General features: G+C 33.5%; 1 protein-coding gene and 1 pseudogene across 2 annotated transcripts; one reads left to right on the forward strand and one right to left on the reverse strand.

Moving 5' to 3' along the window:
* Positions 1-3,224: 3,224 nt before the first annotated feature.
* On the reverse strand, positions 3,225-6,708 carry LOC143607619 (uncharacterized; annotated as a pseudogene). The gene is made up of 4 exons (XR_013149006.1): positions 6,439-6,708; positions 5,557-5,999; positions 4,426-5,029; positions 3,225-3,751 (listed from the first exon to the last, which is right to left on the reverse strand). The product of XR_013149006.1 is annotated as an uncharacterized LOC143607619 (transcript).
* A 15,799-nt stretch (positions 6,709-22,507) lies between these two features.
* LOC143607628 (putative zinc transporter 10) lies at positions 22,508-23,781 on the forward strand. The gene is made up of 3 exons (XM_077083004.1): positions 22,508-23,086; positions 23,173-23,322; positions 23,473-23,781. Exons 1-3 carry the CDS (start codon positions 22,508-22,510, stop codon positions 23,779-23,781), a joined length of 1,038 nt encoding a protein of 345 aa, XP_076939119.1.
* Positions 23,782-23,818: the final 37 nt, after the last annotated feature.

Consider the following 23,818-nt stretch of genomic DNA (forward strand, 5'->3'; position numbering starts at 1 on the left):
CTTACTTTTAAAAGATATGGAAATCATACATACATATTTAATTATTAGAATGTGCTCATATTTAATTTATGAAGAGAGGCTTCAAGTTATTCACAACCACTTAACACAAACAACATCCAAGAAACTCTCTTTCTGCTTTTGTGTTATGACCAGACCAAAGCTACCCCTCACCACCTTCCATCATATTACATAACACAACTACACTTCCACCACCCTCCATTCACCGTATTTCAAGTTTTATTCAAGATCAAAGATGGGTTAGGATGCTCTAAGAAGTTGCTTACAAGCTCAAGATTTTCTATATTATTCCTAAATCTCTAATCCTAGTGCTAAGTGAGCTAAATTCCTCTACACATTTCCTTATATTTTATATATTGTGTTTATGTTAGTTTCAACACCCAACTAAAAATTTACCCACTTAACATGTTAAAGAAAACTTATAATCATGAACATAAACTCATTATATTTGAAAAATACCCAAGGGACTTGAAATGGGTAAATGATATGGATTAAAAGCATGCTCAAATGTAGTTTACATATTTCTAAGATTTGATTAGAGTGATTAAATACATGTTGTCATACTTTAAAAAAAAATAATAATCAAGTCACTAAATGTATTTATTTAAGAATGTTGTTTATATATTTGCTAGAAAAATAGGCTATTCTTTATAGGGTGTTTACAAAGTCCTAAAATAGCAAATAAACTCACGTTGTTAAAAGATGGATTTTGGTATAAATTATTCACACAATTTAGTATGCTTGAAAGATGGGATATAAACCTATAAAACTATATAGTTTTGATTATATAAAAAAAATAAATGACCAAAACACGAGTTTAAAAGTTTATGAGCTTGATTTGTGAAAAAGATATATAGATTTATGGTTTTGGGTGAAATGTGGACATATGGAGATTTTATACCATTTTAGTGTAAAAATATAGTTTTATAGAGTTATAAGTGAAAAGTTATATATATATATATATATATATATATATATTTCGTTTATAACAAATATGGATTTTAAGCATTAAACTTATGTATTCAAGCCACAAATGTATTTTATAACTTCAAATAAACAAAAGTGGTCTTTATAAGTTTTTATGTTGCAAAAACGTTCATTCAGTTTATAAAACTTAATTATGGTTTTGACTAGTTTTATGTTATAAAATTTACAAATAATAAATATCATTTTTTTATGAGGACATTTTGTGTCAACCGATAGTTTTACATAAATATAAATTTTGGAGATGACTATATATGTTAGACGTAAAAGTAATATTTTTACAAGTTAAATGAACAAAACTATATATAAAGTCGGTTTTTAAAATTTTTGAACGATAATATAAACCTATTATGATTCACAAAAATATATGTCGTAACTTAAGGAAAAGTTATCGAGATATAAATATATAATTTTAAAATATATTTATTTCTCGTCCAAACAGACATGTTATATCCAAATTTACACCGACACTAATAAGAGTTATAATATTAATATTTATATAACTACATATATAAATATTTATTTTCAAAATGAATATAAAAATTTATCACCAATGGGTCGTCCAGAAATTAAATGGAACGTTCGGTTGGCGAAAGCAACCGACACAAACATAATAAACGAAACGCTCGGTTGGTGAAAGCAACCAACACAAATACAACAAACGAAACGGCTAGTTAGGTGAAAGTGACTAGCATAAACTGACTTGCGAGTCGATAATGAACTAACTGACCTTACGCGTTTAGGACATGTGAAGGCAGCGGAACTGTGATTAATCTAAAATTGCTAGCAAATCAAACACTGAACTCACGAGGTGAGTTCCACGACCCCTGTTGGGAGAGTGGAACGAAGTGATTCTCGTTAGAGAAGCACAAGTGGAACGGCTTTATTGTCAGTAGGTGCCTAAATGAAGCGATTAAGCGTCGGGGGCTTTGCTGGCTTGCTGGCTAGCTCGTGCAATCAATAAAAAAGATTCGCGTTAGTAAGCTAGCTTTGTAAGCTAAGCAAGCCTGGTTCTCCGGGCACTACTGTAGGACGTGGATCGACCATGACGAGAATGGACTTAATGAAGAAGAAGAGATATCTTCTTTTGAACAGGAAAATTGGGTCACATCTTCTTCTATTTTGCTTTTCCGGAATTCTGTTTCTATTGTTTTCAACTGGGGGGAGAAACATACGCAACTGTTTTATACGATAGTTAGAAACAAAACAACCGATCCTTATACGAATTTGAGTTGAACTATGTAGTGCTATAAGTCCCTTGCTTGCATAATATAACCATTAGCTAACGTAGTTAGCCACAGGAATATACGAATAGTACTATTGGCCTTGACATTACCCCCCTATTTTAGGTTGGTCGCGCTAACCTCCGATATTGCATCGAAACAGGGTGCGTATATTCCATCTGTGAGATTTGAACAGGGCAAAACGGATATAAGTCGTGGTTTGGTTATAGGCTCGTAGGTCGTATATTAATTCGTAGATTTAGCGCAGTCTACGGAGGATTTCCGTATTTGTTTCAATATATTATCGTATACTTATTGTGAACTGATTCAACGTTTTATAAATAACGTGATTTTATATCGAGTCTTAAAACTTGTGGACTCACCAACCATTGTGTTGACCTTTTAAATCGTATGTTTCTTTCAGGGAATTAACAAGCTTGTAAGGAAATCATGGAACCGGGACCACGATGCATAATTAGGATACCTATTTTGGAGGGATTTCAGATGTATAACCCGATTGATATCTGGGTCATATACGAGAAATCTCTTATTATGTATAATTATCTTGTTAAAAATATTTCATGGTTTGTAAAACTCTTTTGAAAACTAATGGTATCATAATATTACTATGTTTGTGATAATCATATGCTTACGATATTCATGACGTCACATGCCTGCGTTTCCGCCTTGGCGGGGTGTGACAAGTTTAGACCGAACCACGTTAAATCCTCGTGTTCGTTATTGCTTTCGTGTTCGTGTCCGGTTCGTGTGTATGTTTAATCCTAACACAAAGTCCCATTTCTTACGTGGTAATGATGTGAAGGGCTTTAAAATATTTCCATAGAGAACATAGACAACAGCCTAAACACAAACATTCAACTTTTTAAGTTAGTATACCCAAACATCTTATTTTGCCTGAATCACATGTCCCACCATTGTAATTATCTAACCAATTTACAAAGTCATATATTTTTTGAATTATAGTAAAACATCTTCTATCAAATGTAAATTCGTATTATTTAATTTTCTATTATTCTAAATAGAAATTTATTTCATTATTTTGTTGTACACTACCTGCACTTAAGTAATGCAAAAGGCAAAGAGATAATTTCCTGGAGTCCAAGGATGAAATTTTCCCAAACCAACAGTGTACCCATGGCCGACATATATGCAACCATAACTTGCTGATACTCCACCGTATATCGTGGCTCTGGTGTTATACGACCAGAAAACACTCCCGTTTTGGGCATCCATCGCATACAATGGACCTTTGGGAGCCACTGATCCTGCAAACACCAAACCCCTAGTTACAGACACTGGCCCTTCAGCTGAGTCGTTGCTTGGGTCAGCCGTGGTCCATAGAATTTGACCAGTATTTGCATCTAAAGCCACCCAGCCACCCGCGGTTGTGGTTTGGTTAGATGGTGCAAGTGTGAATGGCAAATGAGCACCATTGACGATGTTAGTGTACACCCTGTGGCCGCGCCCCATATCCCTCCTCCCTCATTACTTCCCGGTCCCGCAAGCTACAAAAAAAATAATTGAAAAACGTTATGATGGAAAAAACAATATATTATTTAACTTCGTGCTTGATAGAAAAAAAATTAAAAGAATATTGAAGAAAGTTAGGAAGAGATTTTATTTTCCCTTCAAATCCGTTCATTTTCAAAATGAAAGTTATGAGAGAAAATTATTAAAAGTTTTCCTTCTTTTTTTTTTTTCATTTTCTTTCATTAAAAAACTCATAAACACATGTTTTTTAAAAATTCTTTCCATTTCTTTCTATTTCTCAACTTAAAAATAAAAATAAATAAAAACTTTGGAATGACGTTAGACCATCCAATGTGGTTGCTCTATGGGCCTCATAAACAATAATAATAATAATAATAATAATAATAATAATAATAATAATAATAATAATAATAATAATAATATATCTTATTTATAAAATAAAATAAAAGAACCTTTTTTGTTGATATAAAAACGTAACTTTAAGAAAATAAATAGTTAATATAAAACGTTATTTGTGAATTAATTTAAACTATATTAAAACATTATTTGTAAAAAAAATATTATTATTAAAGAATTATTTGTAAAAAGTTAAATATAACTAATACAAAAATGTCTTAAGATAAATAAAAATACTTTAATAGAAAAAAGTTATTTGTAGAATAAATATAACTAAAGGTATTATATTTACTTTGAACCAAACAATTTCACCATTGTCACGATCTAGTGCCCATGCAAAGCCACTCTTTTGTACAGCCACCACAATATCACGTAACCTTCGGTTCGATTTGATCGTGAGCAACATCGGCGCCTCACCGAAGTCGGCATCGACGTTTGGCCCCGGCGGACAATTGGGATTATTCGGAACCAAACACGCAAAATAAAATTTATCGTAACCACCAAGTTGTTGAGACCAAACAACGTTTCCCGAGTTTATATCGAACGCAATTATCGAATTAAACCTAACGCCGGGTCCGGTACATTGATCGGGCTGTGTTGGTTTTGTGGTTTGATTGTTTTGCTTCTCTTGGCATTCTATCACTTCTGGTGGTGCGGTGTAGAGGTTTCCTGTGGCCACATAGACGTGTCGCCTTGACACGTCTATCGAGGGGCTGCTTCCCCATATGGCAGCCTCTGAGTAACCGTTTAGCCTACCACCATTGTCAGGAACGGTGTACGTTTGCCATTGAATCGCTCCTGATCTTATGTCTACTTTCACTAGGCTTCCCCGAAACGTACAACATTTATCGGCAGGTAGTGTTTCTTCCAAAGATGACACTCCAACGTAAAATCCCCTACAAGTTCGAGTAATTCGAATACATTCATAATAAACTGCTAGAAAATAACTCATTTTCGTAAAAACAAAGTTCAACTAATTTCTTACGTAATGTAATTCCAACAAATTTCCAAAGAAAAAAAACTAACCGTAATATTGCCACAATAAAGCGCGGTTTTCGTTGAAAAATTGTCGATAAATTTACAACAAATAAAATTTTAACAAATCACATTTATTAATTGTATATACATTATCAACTAGTATATTCATTAATTTCATAATAAACTGTAGGAAAACATAATAAATATATTTATATTATTAAGATTACTAAAAAATGATACAAATTAATATTGAATTTTATTTTTATCATTAATATAGTTAATATATATAATTACTATTTTAACATTAAATAAATTATTCGTGTTATTTGTAATGTTATGATTAATAAAAAAATAGAAAATATAATTGTAAAATTAATTTGTAGGAAATTTGCCAACAATTTACCTACACAATAATAATATTTAAAAATTTTCTAAGTTTACTTACCTAGAATAAACAGTTCCAGAAGCAGTAATAAGAGCTAGAGGACGAGGATCAATCGTCGTTAACCATATGAGCTGCCCCGAGTTCCGACGGACCGCAAATACGACAGCAGGCCCATAGACTCCGACTATCAAAAGATCGCCAGCGACAACTGGAGTGGCCCTTGAGACCGATACATTCACGGACACTCCAGTTGCGGGCAACCCGGTCAATTGACCTATATTTTGTTGCCAAATAAGAGCACCAGTGAAGGCATTCACCGCATACAAGAACCCATTCCATGATGGGAAGTAAACAACTCCATTTGCGACCGCGGGTGTCGCTGATATGTCTCGTCCTGTGAAGAACTTCCACCTTAGCTTGAGTTTGTGCACGGTTGATGGGTTGATTATGAATTCATCGGACGCGAATCGTCGGTTAGCTATGTCCCCACCATGATTCACCCACTGAAAAAAATAACACAATGAAATATAAACAGGTCAGCTGCAGATATATGGCATCTAATCTCACATTGTTTCAAACACCCGTCAGACAGAGCGCTAAACATAAGCAGGGACCGATGTTTTGACCAAATATAGACAGAGGGTGTCGTTTTGATCAAAAAAATTTCAAAGTTTGACCGTCTATAGTCAGAGCGGTCGCCCCGAATATTGGACGGCCGTTCTAACTAATATTTTTAAAAGTTTGACCCTTATGATCAAAACGACCATTCGGGTATTGTTCTTGATGACTGTTCTGATCAATAATTTTCAAATTTTAACCTTTTCTTTTGGCCAAAACGACCGTCTAAGCCGTTGGATTATGTGAAAACAAATGGGAGTGGTGTAGCTATAGTAAGACCCAGTATTAACGCGAAACGGAAAAGAAGGGCATATATGAATTTACATCTGCAGCTGCGTAATTGACAAGTAGGAGAAGGCAGATTGGGATGATGATGTTAATAAGATTTGCATAATATGGCATGGTAATTAGGTTCTCAACTTCTCATGAATGACTAACAATGGTTGATCAAGTATATATATTTATAATCATTGATGTTGAAGAACTAATAACGGTTAGGGGTTTGAGTCATAAGATGGATATTATTAATGCAACATGACACTATTAATTTGTGCATGGAAGTCAAGATTTATAAATGGGTGGTTGATATTTTTGGTCATGTATATTTTTCTTTTGCTTGCAATTATTCGTGAAAAGAAACAATATATACGCAAGAAAAACAGACATTCTTGAGCATGAATATGTTTTTTTTTCTTATAAAAGAAGCATTGTTTAAAAAAGTTTAGAGACAAAAAAGCCTTGTTTGCCGAAATGTTTGTTATCGTGATGACGAAACTTGGCGGCATAAGTAAATTAAACGTGGTCTACAAGTCTCATAATTCCTGGCTTCCGTTACGTATAGTAATAACTATTTTTTAAATGATGAACACTTGACTAACCCTCTGAAAAGCTCTCACGGGGTTCGATATCGTAAGAACTAATCTACCTAGTCTAACCTAGTGGTGTTCCACAAGCTTACACAAATATATATTAATACTAATAATTGTTCCTTACCCAATGAACTTAGTTTACAGCAAATCAAGTTAATTGCATAACTCATTAAAAAAACTATACGAAAAAAGTGGTATTTAGATGACTATTTTTCGGTCAAATTAAGAGAAGAACCTTTGATGTTAGGAAATTTATCACGCTTGACTTTGTAAAAATAGTCATTAACCTATTAATTGTATAGAAGGGAGTTATCAATTGTAACTAAGACGTACATACATATTGCATTTTTGTAATAAACTAAACTAGTGTTCTTTATATGTTAGCAAGTATTTTTATTTCCCGTCGGGATTGTTTTATAGTATTCGGTTTCTAATATTTACATATATATATATATATATATATATAATTTTATTTATCGTAAGAAAGTCAATAATATACTTAGGATTTAATAAAGAGCGTAAAGTTAAAATACAAAGTGAAACAAAAATGATAAATGTGAGAAAGATTTGTAGCCACTAAAAAAGTGCAAAAAAATAATAAAAAAAAAAGTCATAACTCGTTATATAAATAAAAAAGGAAAAAAAATTAAAAACCAAAATGTTCCACTCGTAAAAAAACGGCGAAAAGACACAATGTCGAAAATAAACAAACAACACAATGATAACTAAAAAAGCCATAATAGACCGCAAAATATAACACAATGTTGAGTAATATAACATAATATTAAGTAAAAAGACACAATGTCAAAAAAAAGACACAATCAATGACGAAAATAAACACAAAACACAATGATAAACAAAAAGAAATAATCCGTGAATTCGGGGTTTAGTGAGACCCATATCCGTGAATTCGGGTCAAATGCATGAGAAATCTTCGTTTACAAATAAAACAATATGGTGCTTGAGAGAATGTAGGGGAGCAACCACAGAGCTTTTAAATGTTTTGTTTATATATTTTTAAGATTTATCGAACATGTAAATTTATAGGGTGAATAAAAGATTTGCAAATCTTACCATAGAGTACAATTAGAGGTGCACAAAAAACCCGTATTTGAAACCGGACCCGAAAAAAAATACCCGGAACCGGTTTTTTTTATACCCGGGTATTCTATACCCGAAACCGGAAGCGACCCTACCCGTAGGGTATGGATAGGATATGCATTTTGAGGTCAATACCCGTACTCGGAGCCGTACCGATTTATACCCGTAGATACCCGGATCCGGTCATACCCTATACCCGATACCCGGTTATACCCGATACCCGATACCCGATACTAATTTTCTAATACCCGAAATAATACATGAGTTTTTATAGTATATTTTTATGTTTACTTCACAACTTTTATGTTTAAGTTTTTGTAAAATGCATATTACTAAGTAAATAATTTGAAATTAATTGGATTTATGGTTTTTGTAATATAATTTAATTATTTTTATTCATTACAAAGCAAATTTAAATTTTAAACAAATTAAAAAATGTATAAAAAGATTACAAATTCAAAATCGGGTATTAATACCCGGTCGTACCCGGTTTCAATACCCGAACCCGATCATACCCTACCCGGGTACATAGGGTTGAGTTTTTCTCCTCAATACTCTACCCGAACCCTACCCGATTTATCTCAATACCCGATTTTCAATACCTGATCATACCCAAAACCAGTTCCATACCCGAACCCGGATATTAAAAAAACCCGATTTGTGCACCTCTAAGTACAATGACTGAATATGTAAAATCTTAGCATTTTATGTAATAAGAGAGTTAGGTTTTGATCAATCTTATACGTCGGCTTTGGGTGACCGGTGAGTTAATCATCTTTTGGACCTACGTTCTTGGGTTGGGCTGACAAAAACTGGCCCAAATTATGAAGATTTGACTCTTTAAGCTTGAACAAATTGTTTGATCCTAAAGAAAAAAAAAGATGATCTAAAACTAGATGCAAATTTTGGCCACCTCAAAATAAAAAATTAAGTGATTTAATCTAATAACATTCAAATCAATGTTTTAAAAGCTGATCTATAAATCTATACTAGATGGTAATACTGGTGGCCATTCACTAGCCCGTTACGTTTTAAAACGGTAAATTGGATGAACCGTTTATAGGACAAAACTACCTCTCACGTGAGGGGCACGCTAATGGGTTTAACGACCATAATTAACGGGGTTAATGAATTTGGGTTTAATTACAAGTGAAATGAAACCACAAGGACAAATTGAAACTATTGGACTAAAATTTTAGATTTGGACAAAGTATAAGGACGAAAACCGCAGTTTACTCTAAAATAAAAATATAAAACCCTTTTAAAAATATATAGCTCTAATTATTATTATTATTATTATTATTATTATTATTATTATTTTATATCTTTTTTGTACGTTTGTTTAAAATGTAAATTAGAAGAATATATACCCACTAAATTCATTCTTGTTACTTTTACACTCATCAATTTAAAAAAGTATTATTTAATTGATATAATAGGAAGTTATTCTATAAATGAAAATAAAAAAGAGAAGAATTTGTAGCTACAAAAAAAAACCTCTAAAATTAAAAGTAAATAAATAAATAAATTATAACTCAAAATTTAATAAAAAATAAAAAATGTTTCCACCATCTTTCTCGTTATCATAAAAAAACAATGGTAAGTGAAAAAGTCGTTGTGTCTTTTTTGCTTATCATTGTGTTTTGTGTTTATTTTCGTCATTGATTGTGTCTTTTTTCCTTAACATTGTGTCTTTTTTTCCTTTATATTGTGTTATATCACTCAACGTTGTGCTATATTTTGTTCGACATTGTGTTATATCTTGTGATATATTGTGTCTTTTTTAGTTTTAATTGTGTCTTTTGTTCATTTCTTCATCGTGTCTTTGATCTCGGCATTGTGTCCTTTTGTCATCTTTTTAACGGTAATGATGGCAGAAACATTTTAGATTTTTAATTTTTTCATTTTTTATTTATATTTTGAGTTATGTTATTTTTTTGTTTTTTGAATTTTTAAGGGGTTTTTTGTGTGGTCACAAATCCTTCTCACGCTTCTCATTTTTGTCTCCCTTTACATTTTAACTTTACCCTTCATTTGATCTGACCGAATAAGAAACGACATTTTTCGGGAAAGATTAGGGGTAGCTAATATATCAATAAGATAAGGGAAGGGAGATTGAGGTGCGTTAGACACGTGAAGAGAAGACAAATGACAGATCATGTTAGATCGGTAGAAAACATTACTACAGAGGGCAATAAGGGTAGAGGTAGACCCAAATTGACTTGGGATAAGACGATTAGGCATAATCTGATAAACCTGCATCTCTTTGAAGATATGGTTGATGATAGAACTTTTTTGAGACGTAGGATTAGGATTAAGGACTTCTAGAGAGATTATATGGTTTTAGAAATATGTCTTAGAGTCATAACCATACCTACTTGATATAATTTGTTTTTGAAACTACTATTGTTTATTTTTACTACGTACTAATACTGTTATTTATTATAATTATTTTGTCTGCTTATCAACCTTTTTTTCTTTAATACTAAATATTACACTTTTTCAATATTATGTTTTTATGCTTTACCTACTATTCTACTATTATGTTGCTTGTTTGGAGCCGGGGGTTCACTGGAAACAACATCTCTATTTCCTAGGGACAGAAGTAAGGTTTGCTTACATCTCACCCTCCTCAGACCCTACTAATACTTTTTGCTATGTGTGGAATTCATACCTTTTTAATATAAGGTAATTTATGTTTATAAATTAACTTTTTTTGTATTAGCCAAAAAGATATGTGGTCATGAAAGGCGAAGAAAGGCTAGAATTCCAACATGCGTCTATTATTGAATTTACCCGACTCGACAGTACCCGTTTGGGGAAAATCCAGTGCAAAATTCACTGTTGCGTTACGGTCGGTCATTTTATGAGAGGTTTATAATCTACCCTTGTGTGATTCCTGTTGATGCATATACTTGAGGGGTGGGTGCATGGCGGACGCTTTGAAATTTTAAAGCAGACTTCCCATTCATTAGATACAGAAGATGACCAAGATTTCGTGATCCATTGTCGAACTTATTCTAAGAGAGCTCGGATCGAATCGGTATTGCTATCCGATCTCGCTTATTGAATTGCTCATTGAATGAACATTCTCAATATTATGCCTTGAAGAGGACTTGAACCTCCATGCTCTTTAGCACGAGATTTTAAGTCTCACGTGTCTACCATTTCATCACCAAGGAATCTTGAAGTGAATCATATTATGTGAATATGATATCTATCTAGTGTGATGTATGGAATAGTGGAGTGTTGGAGTCTTTCTATTGATCGATCATTTCACATATTTCCGAATTCGACATCCAATTGCTTTGATTTAATTTATCTGGAGAATGCCTTATATAGATATCCGATATTCAAAAAGATGGACAATCAAAGGTACACAAAGGATTCGTAATATAGATTATGTAAGTGAATTTCTATTTAAAGAATTATGGGCTTTAAATTGGTAGAAATGATCAAGGTGTACTTCCCAGATTCCGATTTATAGTATACTTTTTTCACTGATTAAGTAAATAACTTCAGGAACGAAGTAATCCTTCCTGAGATTCTAAAGGCTAGCGGCGAATGTTAGCATAGCTTTTCTGTCTATCTCTAGCTGCTTTCAATCATTCTCTGATTTGTGTTACTTTACCTGTTGTCTTCTGAACTATTTCATCACTTGACAATTGATTGTCCCTTGGTCTTTCAACACTTACGACCGTACAATGCTTCAAATGGTGCAATTTGGATACTCGTGTGATAACTGTTGTTATACAAGAATTCCATTAGGGATAGATGGGTATCCCAATCTCCTCCTAGGTCTATTACACAGGCACAAAGCATGTATTCAAGGTTTGGATAGTTCTTTCACTCTGTCCATCTGTTTGGGGACAATGCGTCGTACTTAAATTTAAGCGTGTACCTCTAGCTTTTTAGAAACTTTTCCAAAACTTTATCATGAAATGACTGTCTCGATCCGGAATAATAGATAGTGGTACACCGTGCATGGATACTATGCTGTCAACATATAGGTGTTCTAACCTATCCACACTGAATGATTCTTGTATCGAAAAAAATGGGCATACTTAGTAAGTCTATCTATAATAACCCATATTGCATCATTTTGTCGAGAATTTTTTGGGTAACTTCATAATGAAATTCATAGTTATCATATCCCATTTCCAGATTGGTATTTCAGGTTAGTGCAGTAAACCTGCTAGTTTTTGATATTCCTCATTGACTTTTGGATAAATCAAGCATTTAGAAACGTAAATGGTAATATCCTTCTACATTCCAATCCACCAGTAACCATTCCTTAAATTCGGGTACATCTTGTCGCTTCCTGGATGCATCATCTACTTAGATTTATGAGCTTCCTCGAGAATCTTTCTTCATAAGTTTCCAACAATCGGTACCCAAATTCTCCTCCCCATTCGGAGAATTTCAGCCTCACCTTTGACCAGTCGGTCAATGGTACCATTTTTTTCTCATCAACAACTTTATTTTCTTCTAAAGCTTGTTTCCGAGCACTTTCAGTTGATCCATCACAATATGAAGTTCTAACCTTAAAACTTGCACTCTTTTAGGTTTATCATGTTCTTTCCTACTTAACGCATAGCCACAACGTTAGCATTTCCTTCGTGATAGATGATTTCACAATCATAATCACTCAAGACTTCCATCCAACATCTTTACCTCAAGTTTAGTTCTTTCTGACTAAAGATATATTTTAAACTCTTATTATCGTATAAAGTACGAACTCGACTTCGTAGAGATAGTGCCTCCATAACTTTAATGAAAATATTATGGTGCTACCTCTAGATCGTGAGTCGTATAATTATTTTCATGAATTTTTAATTATCATGATGCAAATGCTATAAATTTAGTTCCGTACAACAACACACATCCCATTCCAGTGTGTGAAGCATCAAAATAGACTACAAAAGCTTTTCCCCTTCTGCCAAAGCCAAAATAAGTGCATTTGTTAATTTATGCTTCAAAGTCTCGAATTCATCGTTCTGCTTCGGCCCCCACTCGTATTTGGCTGACTTACGAGTTATCGAAGTCAAATGGACTGCTATTCAGGAGAAATCTTTGATAAATCTCTTGTAATACCCAACAAAACCTAGGATGCTTCTAAATTCAGTTGGTGATTTATATTTCTCACTTGGATATAGCCTTGATCATTGCGGGATCTACTTGAATACCACTTGCGTTTACAATGTGCCCAAGAATTTGTATTTCGTGAAGCCAACACTCAAACTTTTAGAATTTAGCATACCATTTCTTCTTTCTTAATAATTCAAGTATTATTATGAGATGATACTTGTGTTCCTCTTCCAATTTAGAATGAATAAGTATATCCTAGATGAAAACGATAGCACACTTATCCGAATATGGTTTGCAGATCTAATTCATCATATCCATGAACGCAGTTGGAGCATTACTAAGTCCATACGACATGAACGTGAACTCATAATGTTTGTATCTTGTTCTTAATGCGGTATTTGAAATGTCTTCCTCTTATACTTTTTACTTGTGATAACCGGAACATAAATTTATCTTTGAGAAATAACTTGCGCATTGTAGTTTATAAAATAGATCATTGATCCTCATAAACGGGTATTTATTTTTTATTGTTACTTTGTTCAGCTCTTGGTAGTCGATGCACATCCTCATTTAACCTTTTTTTATTTTTCACGAACATGATCGGAGCTCCCAGCGGTGAAAAATTCGATGTTATGAATCATTTCTCGAACAAATCATCTAATTGTTTCTTCATTTCTTCCATCTCTATTAGAGCTAGTCTATACGGGGATCGAGCAATAGGTGTTGTACCCAGTACTAGATCTATTCTGAATTCAACTTCACGCTATGGTGCTATTCCTAGTAATTCTTCTGGGAAAACGTCGAGAAATTTTGAGACAATTGGTACTTCCTCTAGTTTCTTCTCTTTGGGTTCTTTTGTCACACATGCCATGACTATTAAGCATCCTTTACACAATCATTTATTAGCTTTAATCTTTGAGATTAAGCAAACGTGACCAACATCCTTGTCTCCCGCAATTTGGATGGTCTTACCATTTGTTGCGAGAATTTCAATAGCTTTCTTATCTTATAAGATACAGCCTTGGTTATCGGATAACCAATCCATACCTAGTATGATATAAAAACCAGCCAGCGTCATGGGCAACAATTGAACATGTATGGCATATCCTACTAATAAAATTTTGTGATTCTTCAAGACTTCAGATATTCTGACTAGACCACTGTTCGCTGTTTTGACTATGAAGGATTTGTCTAGTTTAACTAAGGGTTCATTTAATAGACTACAAAATATTATATATATAAAACTTTGATATGCACCCGAGTAAAACAAAACTCTAGCATAGACATTATTAACGAGAAACGTATCGGTTATAACGTATGGCACTTATGCTTCTTTTTGGGTGTTAAGCACAAATACTCATGGGTTTCCTTTCTTGGCCTCGTTCTTGGTGACACTACCACTTGCACCGTCTCCTCCAGTCTTATTCTTCGAGCATTCAAACTGAAAATGTTCCAACTCACCAAACCTATAGCAAGTTATCTTGTTCTTCCAACTATTTTTTGCGATGACCCAATTGTTTACAATTAGTACAGGTGACTGACTTGCCAAACCTGCACTTCCCAAAATGTCTTTGGTTGCAGATCTTGCACATCGAAAATGATGACTGGGATTTCTTATTTTCCCCACCATATTGTTTCTTGTTTTCTCTATCATTTTTCTCTTAAAGACAACTTATATTTTGAAAATACCTTCTTTCTTTTCTTCTTCACGGTTTTTGATCAGCCCATTCATCATGTAACCAGCCAATTCCATGGCTGAATTGGTGGTTTGAGGTACAGATGATCTAACCATATCTCTAATCTCATTTGGCAAACCCAGTATATAACGAGTGAGCTTGTTATTTTCTGGTGTGTTACCAAGTGCGGTACTGACCTACAATACTCTAGAAATTTCGTATTGTAGTCCTTGAGATTCGTTTCAACCACCTCGTGGTTCAGAAACTTGATTTGCATTTCATCCTTCTTGCTCATTGGGCAAAACTTCCTGGTCACGAGATCTTTGAATTATTCCCAACTAAGCTTGTACATGTATAATCTACCCTTGACTTGTATAAGGGCGTTCAACCATTGTAGAGCTTCGCCCATAAATGACAAGGATGAATATTGAATTGCTTCTTCATCAGTACACTTATTGATAACAGTAATGGCTTCTATCTCTTCAAGTCATCCTAGTGCAGTAATAGCACAATCACTTCCATAAAAGTCTCCATGCTTAATCTTCTGAAACGTCTTATACTACAACCTTTCTCCGTCTTACTTTTCTTAGGCTTCCTTTCTTCATAATCACCATCAGTGTTAGAGCTGGCATGTTCGTCTTCATCTCTTTTGGACGTGTTATATTTCTCCTTGCTCAATGGTTCTTGTCTCTTCATAGCCTCGAGCATTGCTAGGAAAACTTCGGCAATTCCTTTTGCAATTAGATGTCGCATACCCTCCTTTTGCATGAATTGATCATCGGTGGGAGGGATAACATTTGTTTCTGGATTTTCAATGGTTTTATTGAATCTTCTCCTTGTATTCCTTGAGGGTTCGCTATTGACGTCAATGTATGAATTTCCTCTTTTCGACATACTACAGATGAGAAATACCAAGTATGTATTAGTTATTATGTCCAAGAATCCACTATACACATGCCTATCCTATCCGTACTTGCTTAAACATAAACTGGTTAAAGCCCTAGAAATGTGAAATACTTAATTCGCTAAAACTGATGGCTTTGATACCAACCTGTCACACCTGGCCTTAGGGCCTACATGTGTGACCAATAGTTGGTACCGATTCTATTAATTTATCAAAGTTTTGGTTACGCAACGGAAAAATGTTTAATAAAATATTTACTTTCATAAAATAGAGAATTAATTACCTTTTTTTGTTTTACAAAATTTCTTGTTTTATAAAACATGTTTTCATCTGCTTAATTTACAAAATTATCTGACCCATAAGCTGTATCATACGCATAGCAATCTTATATCTCCACCAAGCATATTCACTTCTATACCTTACTCCTGGTTACCTGAAAACACTTTTAAAAATATGTTAGCTATATGCTGGTAAATAACGTTGACTCAATAAAAGGTTTTCATAACTCGTTATGACACAACACCAATAGCGTTCAATGACTCAGTGAGTCTCAATCTCATCTCATCGGGAACTAAACACATGCACAAACCACTTAAAGGACGGCTACGCGCCCTAGGGACTATTACTTGCCCCATGGACAATATGTATGTAGTGTTGTAAGGATACAAACACATGTGTATATTAGCTTGAGTGTTTAATACTACCTTGTATCAATCTGCTTTAAAGGATTTGAACCAACCCTCATATCAATACTTTTTTGACTCTTAAAATATAGATAAATCTCTTTAAATATAGATAAATGTCCATAATTTTAAAAGATTGTATACTTTGTAAGAAGGTATAAGCATTTACACAAAAAGGGTTGATCTTATTCACCTTTTGATGAGTTGTTCAATTAACAGTTTCTATGTATTTGATTAACGATGATCTCAAACCTATAGTTTGAGAATAATAGTTTAATAATTTATCTAGATCAAATGATATAGCTTCAGACCTTTAGTCCGATTTATAGCTTTAAACCTTGATAAAATACTTCTTTTGATATAAAAGTTATTTTTATACAAAATGTTTACTTTAGTTCGTATTACGTTTGGTGTGGCATGTTTTAGCCTAATAGGTTCGAACACTCTCATCAAGCTCTCCAGGAAAGTAAACGGGTCCCACGGTTGATTGGGATTTAAACAAACTACTTTCCTTAGACAAGAAACTCGACTACCTGTATTGTCACCCTTCCAGGTACCACATGCCCGTCACCATTTTTAGTTTAATCATTTATATTTTCTTTTATATAAGAAAATTAATGTTCCTTCCTTTAGAAAGTCAATTGACAATTTGTGTTTCTTAATAATAAAGACATATTTATTCTTGTAAACCTTTATATATAGAAAGCTTATATATATACATAAATTTTCCAATGTTTAGGCAATACCCTCGACTAGGATCTAAGTTGTGAATGGAAACATCTTAAATATAACTCTTACCATAAACGGGTATAACACTTAAGGACGAACGAGGAGTACTTCGACTATACGTAGGACGTCGGGGTATGAAACGTTGAAACTCTTGAGTGGCGTTAGGACTCCAACTCGGTGGTACAAACTTCGAGAAAGTAAGAGTGGTTTGGTGTTCGGGACGTCACAAAGTACAGCCAGTGACCGCTATTTATAGTTATATCGTCACATCCTCGGTCGGACTGCCGCTCGCCAACATTCATTCTCGTGATGACACATGTCCTTTCATGTTAACATGTGGCGACACATGCCATTCCATTTGATTAGCCATCGAACACGTGTCGATTTAATCCGATTAGTCATCGAACACATGTCGATTTCATTTAATTAGTCATTGAACATGTGTTGATTTCATCCGATTAGTCATCGGAGATATGTCGTTTTGTGAGCATTTTATATTTTTATTTAAGTAAATGACTAATTGCTCCCTCAACTTCCTAAATTGTCAAAATTGGTATGGAAATTTTGAGACGTTACATTTTCATATTTTAATTTTAGTTCTTATACTTTTTCTTTATCCTATACAGGTTTGTCACAAGTCATTTTTCATGTTTAACCTCGATAATTTTTCATTTTCAATTTTGGTCTCCAATACTATTCATCATTTACAAATTTTCCATTTAATGTTTTGGTCTAAATTTGTAAGTTAACATGATCCATTGTGCGTGTTCGGATCAACGCTTGTACGCCTAATTTTCCTTGTTCAAGTTTAGGCATAAGTCGGCATAGTTATTATAACATTTTACCCATCGGTCTAAATTTTGCGTGTTAACACGCCGCAACAGGCGTGTGTGGTTGAACGTGTTTACAACTACTTTCCGTTCGCGAACCGCATGTCCAACGCCTCTATCAACGCACAAGTTTGATAAAATGTTTTACGTTACTTTTTCATGGTTTTATGCCCCCAACGCAACATGAGGGTCTTAATGCTGGTTTCCCCGTATTTATAACCCATAGAATTTACTTTTTATCTCCTCCTTAATTTGGTTGATCGATACCCTTGTGTTGTTAAAGAGCGTCTCATTTCTTGCCTTTTATAAACCCAACACGTCGTATTGATTTGTTTTTTTTCTTATGATCATCTACCTTTATATTGTTATGCAATTTGAGTAGATTGCAGACGGCAAATGAATACACCGTTGGGGCACTATATCAATTGCTAACAAATCTTCAAATAATTATTACCACGTAACGAGAAATTAAAATATGACCCACCGACTCCATTACTCATCACAAAACGGACACCAATTTTTACAGCCCTTTCATGATAATAAATCCTGTGATTTGTAATCTAATAAATGATTAATAATATTTAATAATAACAGTATACACATACAGTTTGTTTTGTTTAGAAGTTGACTATATGAGAAACACCACATGTTGTGAAATAAGTTTTTCCTTGCCTACAAAAAAAACGATTATAACCAACCACCCATGTGACCCTCCATGGATCTACTACGAAAACGACCCCTAGGTACTGGGTAATCGTGTTTTCATTCTAAAAATTAATAATAATAGCATTTAAAATCCTCGTTTCGCGGCGGGACCGTAAACCGAACATAAAATAGACGTAGTGGTGTGGTGCCCACGGGTGTGTTTTTGGGAAACATGTGATTTTATTTGATGTAGGAAGGGTTTTGTAGCAAAAGGTTTGGGTGGAGGTGTAGAAGGCGGCAGTGGCGGTTCATGGCGTAACGGTGGTGGGCGAGTGGGCAGTGGAGGTGGAGGTTCTAGGCCGAGTTGAACACAAAGTAACAAGAGTTGTTGTTGGTTTTTCTCGATTAGACTCCACATGTCGTCAATCATTGACATGGTGTGTGAGTCCATGGTGGAAGGTGAGTAAGTCGATGAAAGCACCATTGATAGTAACCAATTCGAGATGGTTAACCTCCCAAGATAGTTAATCCTTTGAGTGAATCAAGCTCCAAAGAAATAGAGATAACAAGACATAGTAATTTACTTCAATAATCTTCTTAACTATTCTAATAGCAATTATACGGTATTTAAAGACAAATAAACAAACTACCCCAAACATGAAAATAGGAAATAATGTAAACATACATAACTGCATGAACTGAACTAAAGTAACATGGGTATAAAACGTGGGTATGGATTAGTGGCAACTGGCACGTATCAGAGACATTAAAATTAGATATAAAAACGTTAAACCATAAACGTGTTTTATTTCATAAAAATTAGACTGAAACGTAAAACACACAAAATAATAACCAAGTTAAAACTGTAAAGAAATTTATTCAAGCACCTTTGTCTATTTTCGATGAAAGATCAAAGGGTGCATTAATACTGATCCATGGTTGTAATATATCACATGAGTGTGTATCAAATAATCAGATTAAATCGTGGTGCATATTAAATCAGACTGCATGCATCACATAAGTTCATGTTAACTAATCAGATTAAATTTGTTATTATATCGGCCACGAACTCAAATTAAAACACGTGCAGTATATAGTACTTGTACATGATGCACATCAACTTGTAAAAATGATAAATAGTATATTTTGTGAGAGGAGTAGATTTTGATTTATAATAATAACTAGTTTTAGAATCCGTGTAATGCACAGGAAGCTTAAAAGAAATACAACTATACTATAAAAGTTAAATGATAAATTAAAAAAACATGTATTTTATCAAATTAAATAGTTTAATAAGTTCATATTATATTTTCTAGTGGATATTCATACGAATACGTGTTGCATTCTTACGCAATTTCTTCATAATCATAAAAAAGACGCATTTAGTGATTTTATAAGTTGTAATTATATTTTTTTAATGAAATAACGAATTGTAACCAAATATGATAAGATATGTCATTGTAAATGGCATTAAAAGAGAAAATCATATAAAAAATTAGCATGACTAAAACACGCTTGTATTACATATTTGAAAGAGATGGGTGAGAATTCAATATATCCATGGAGGTTGAATGAATACATTAAAATAAAAATGTTATTCATTCACATATTTTCTTGTTTTTATCTACTTAGACTTATTAATATCGTTCATTAATTTTTACCATATTAATCTCCTACACTGAAAAATGTTTACAAATTGATTTAATAAAAAAAGGTACATATGATTTCATTCAAGATATAAATATTTTTATTATAATAACACAAATACCAACATATTGTTAATCTTTATATTAAGGTTATTAATTAGTTGATTAAATGGTGGATTGATATGTTTTTGATTTTTGATTAGCTGACATATATAAGTTTTTAATAAAAATAGGAAAATAGTTTGAGCGAAAAATTTTGGCTAAGAACAATCTCTAAGTAGATAATAATAATAATAATAATAATTAATAATAATAATAATTATTATTATTAATTATTATTATTATTATTATAAAGTTTTCATTCAAAAGCCAATGATCCCTTGCTTAAAGCTTAAGATGAATCACTCGGAGACTTCAATTAAAACGGAGAGGTTTTTGGTTTAAGTCCTATTTGTGATAAATAAATAAATATATATATAGGGGAGAGTTATTTTGAGAACCATGGTGAGTTTTAAGAACTTTAAGAACTCAAATTTGAACCACACATTTAACTAAATGATATGAAATATGTGGCTGAGATTAAATTTAATTAAAAAAATGAAGCATGAGAGAGAATAAGTATTTTTGATAATTACACAAGTTTAAACGTTAGTTACACATGTGTAAAAAGTCGGTTCGGTGTGTAAAAAAATACCGTAATTTTTTGTACATCACTTACACTTACGTATTACACACGTGTAAAAAAAATTGTTACGTTAAGTTCTTTCGAGTTCTTAAAACTCAAAGTGATTCTCAAAATAAATCAATCATATATATATATATATATATATATATATATATATATATATATATATATATATATATGGTTTCAGGTTGAGATAGATAGTTTTCTTACATATGGTGTCACCTAAAGACGATCTTCACTACTTGAAAAATGAAGATAAACAAGTAAGCTAGTTGTTGGTTCATGTTCCAAATGAACCGTAAAAATATTGTCCACAAAAGAAAATCAAGGAAACAAAAACTATGACCAAGTTATAGAATTTAATATTTTAATATTATGAAACCGAAGTTGACCAATTCAGTGTGAAACCTTCTTTCAAAAAAAGGTGAATATATACGTTTTGTCACCGCCTATTTTCTTTTTCCTTGATCGATGTATTTGGTTGAATAATAATAATAATAATAATAATAATAATAATATTTAGCAATTGGGATTTCAAAGTTTGTGAATGTAAAATGTTACACGGTGACGACGTGCGCATAGAACACAAGCCACACATGGACTAAGACATGACACTGCGAGTAAATTATATTCCACGTCGTCGTTTTGCTTTCTGCCATTTTGACTTGACCTCATCCTTCTACGTTCCAATCTCTTTATCTCCTTCATTTATCATTTTAACATGTTACATGAATTAAGATGTAAGTCTTCAACTCATATTTATAATCTTCCAAAACAAAACATATGCTAATAAATTTGGTTATAAAATATATACGTAGGTTTAATTAATATATAATTAGGTTACGTTGAATTTAGTATCATTATAAAACTTGTATTTACTTAATATCAAAGGAAGTTGGGCGTACGAATTAGAAGGTATTGAGTGTAAGCTCGTTCATTCTTATTCTTATATTTATTTTATGCATCAACGAAACCGGGAGTTCAAACCGGGGTCCAAGGAAAGAGCGTTTAATGATTTACCACCAATCAGTGACAAATGGTTATTAGTGGCTACGGTTGGTCAGTGATAATTAGGCGTTAGCGATAGTTGAGCATTGCTGGTAGCTAAGTTACGACTGATGGTGTTTCCGGTTGAGAGGTTTCCATTGATGTAACTATTTAAATGTTAACTATTATGATCGTCAATTCTGATCAATAGTCAGTTGAAACGTTGTGTTGGTCTGTCCCCTATATAAGGAAGATTTTTGTTTTAGTTCCGATTAAGGTTTCTCATTTGTTCTTTTTTTCAGATAATTTATCTGATTGAGCTTTTGTTGAGTAGCGCGAAATATTTAACCTTAACACTATATTATGCATGATTGACAAGAGATCCACCCTACATAATTAATGTGTGTATGTAATGTGACAAGCTTTTATATATATATATATATATATATATATATATATATATATATATATATATATATATACCATTGAGAATCACTCAAAAGACATCCCAACAAACAAAATTCAAGAAATCTTCAAATAACTAAGAAACATGTCTTCCAATTCAAAAACAGTCTCAATTTTCATTATATTATTATTTATGATATGTCTATGTACCAAAGCCTTGTCACAGTGTGAAGATGAAACCAACAACCCTTGTAACAACAAATCCAAAGCTTTACCCTTAAAGATCATTGGCATAGCAGCCATCCTCATGACAGGTGTATGCTTACCTCTAATCACTCGCTCCATCCCCGCCCTTAGCCCCGACCGCAGCCTTTTTGTGATCGTGAAAGCTTTTGCTTCGGGCATCATATTGGCCACTGCATTTATGCATGTGTTGCCCGACTCTTTTGACATGTTGAGATCAAGTTGCTTGGCTGATAACCCGTGGCAAAAGTTTCCTTTCACGGGCTTTGTTGCTATGTTGTCCGCTATTTTCACACTCATGGTGGACTCGATGGCTACAAGCGTGTATACGAAGAACACTGTTGTAGCAGCTGAAGGCGGTCATGAGCCCATCGACCAGGAGATGGCGGTGACCGGTGGTGGCTTGCATTTTCATGGACACAGTCATGGCCAAAATGGCGCCATAGGGCGGCAACTTCTTCGTTACCGTGTCGTAGCCATGGTTAGCTAGCTAGTTAATTCATATAAATATTAATAATTCTTTTTTCAGTATTTGTGAAGATTAACGGTGATGGATTACTCGATCAGGTGCTTGAACTTGGAATAGTTGTTCACTCGATAGTGATAGGGCTTGGAGTCGGGGCGTCAAGTGATGTATGCACGATTAAGCCGTTGGTGGCAGCTCTTTGTTTCCATCAAATGTTTGAAGGCATGGGCCTTGGTGGCTGCATTCTTCAGGTATTTTATATATTCTACATTATTTTGTATGTGATTGGATGCGATGTCGAAATTTTAGGTCATTCTTACCCTGTAAATCTACAAGATGCTGTTTCTATCTCACAAACTTCATATATATGATAAAAATTATAAATGAATATACGATAACAGGCTGAATATAAAAGACTGAAGAAAACAGTAATGATTTTTTTCTTCTCCGTAACGACTCCATTCGGGATTGCTCTTGGGATCGTGTTGTCAAAGACGTACAAAGAGAATAGCCCGAGCGCGTTAATCACAGTCGGGTTACTCAACACTTCATCATCGGGATTACTTATCTACATGGCGTTAGTCGATCTTCTTGCAGCCGATTTCATGGGCCCCAAGCTTCAAGGAAACATTAAGCTGCAAATGAAGTCTTATGCAGCAGTCTTGCTCGGCGGCGCCGGAGGTATGTCTCTCATGGCAAAATGGGCTTAAAGTTTGGTACTGGATGAAGAAAGATTCTATAATTTTG

Source organism: Bidens hawaiensis, unplaced genomic scaffold (genome assembly GCF_021521415.1).
Source record: "Bidens hawaiensis isolate Kalapana, Puna unplaced genomic scaffold, B.hawaiensis_p1.1 tig00002125_1, whole genome shotgun sequence".
NCBI classification, from domain to species: Eukaryota; Viridiplantae; Streptophyta; class Magnoliopsida; order Asterales; family Asteraceae; genus Bidens; species Bidens hawaiensis.

Bases quoted from the DNA above. Each gene is read 5' to 3' on its own strand.
- LOC143607628 (XM_077083004.1), top strand. From the start codon at position 22,508: ATGTCTTCCAATTCAAAAACAGTCTCAATTTTCATTATATTATTATTT. The intron at 23,087-23,172 runs GTTAGCTAGCTA...TTACTCGATCAG, and splicing joins GTTACCGTGTCGTAGCCATG to GTGCTTGAACTTGGAATAGT. The intron at 23,323-23,472 runs GTATTTTATATA...ATACGATAACAG, and splicing joins TTGGTGGCTGCATTCTTCAG to GCTGAATATAAAAGACTGAA.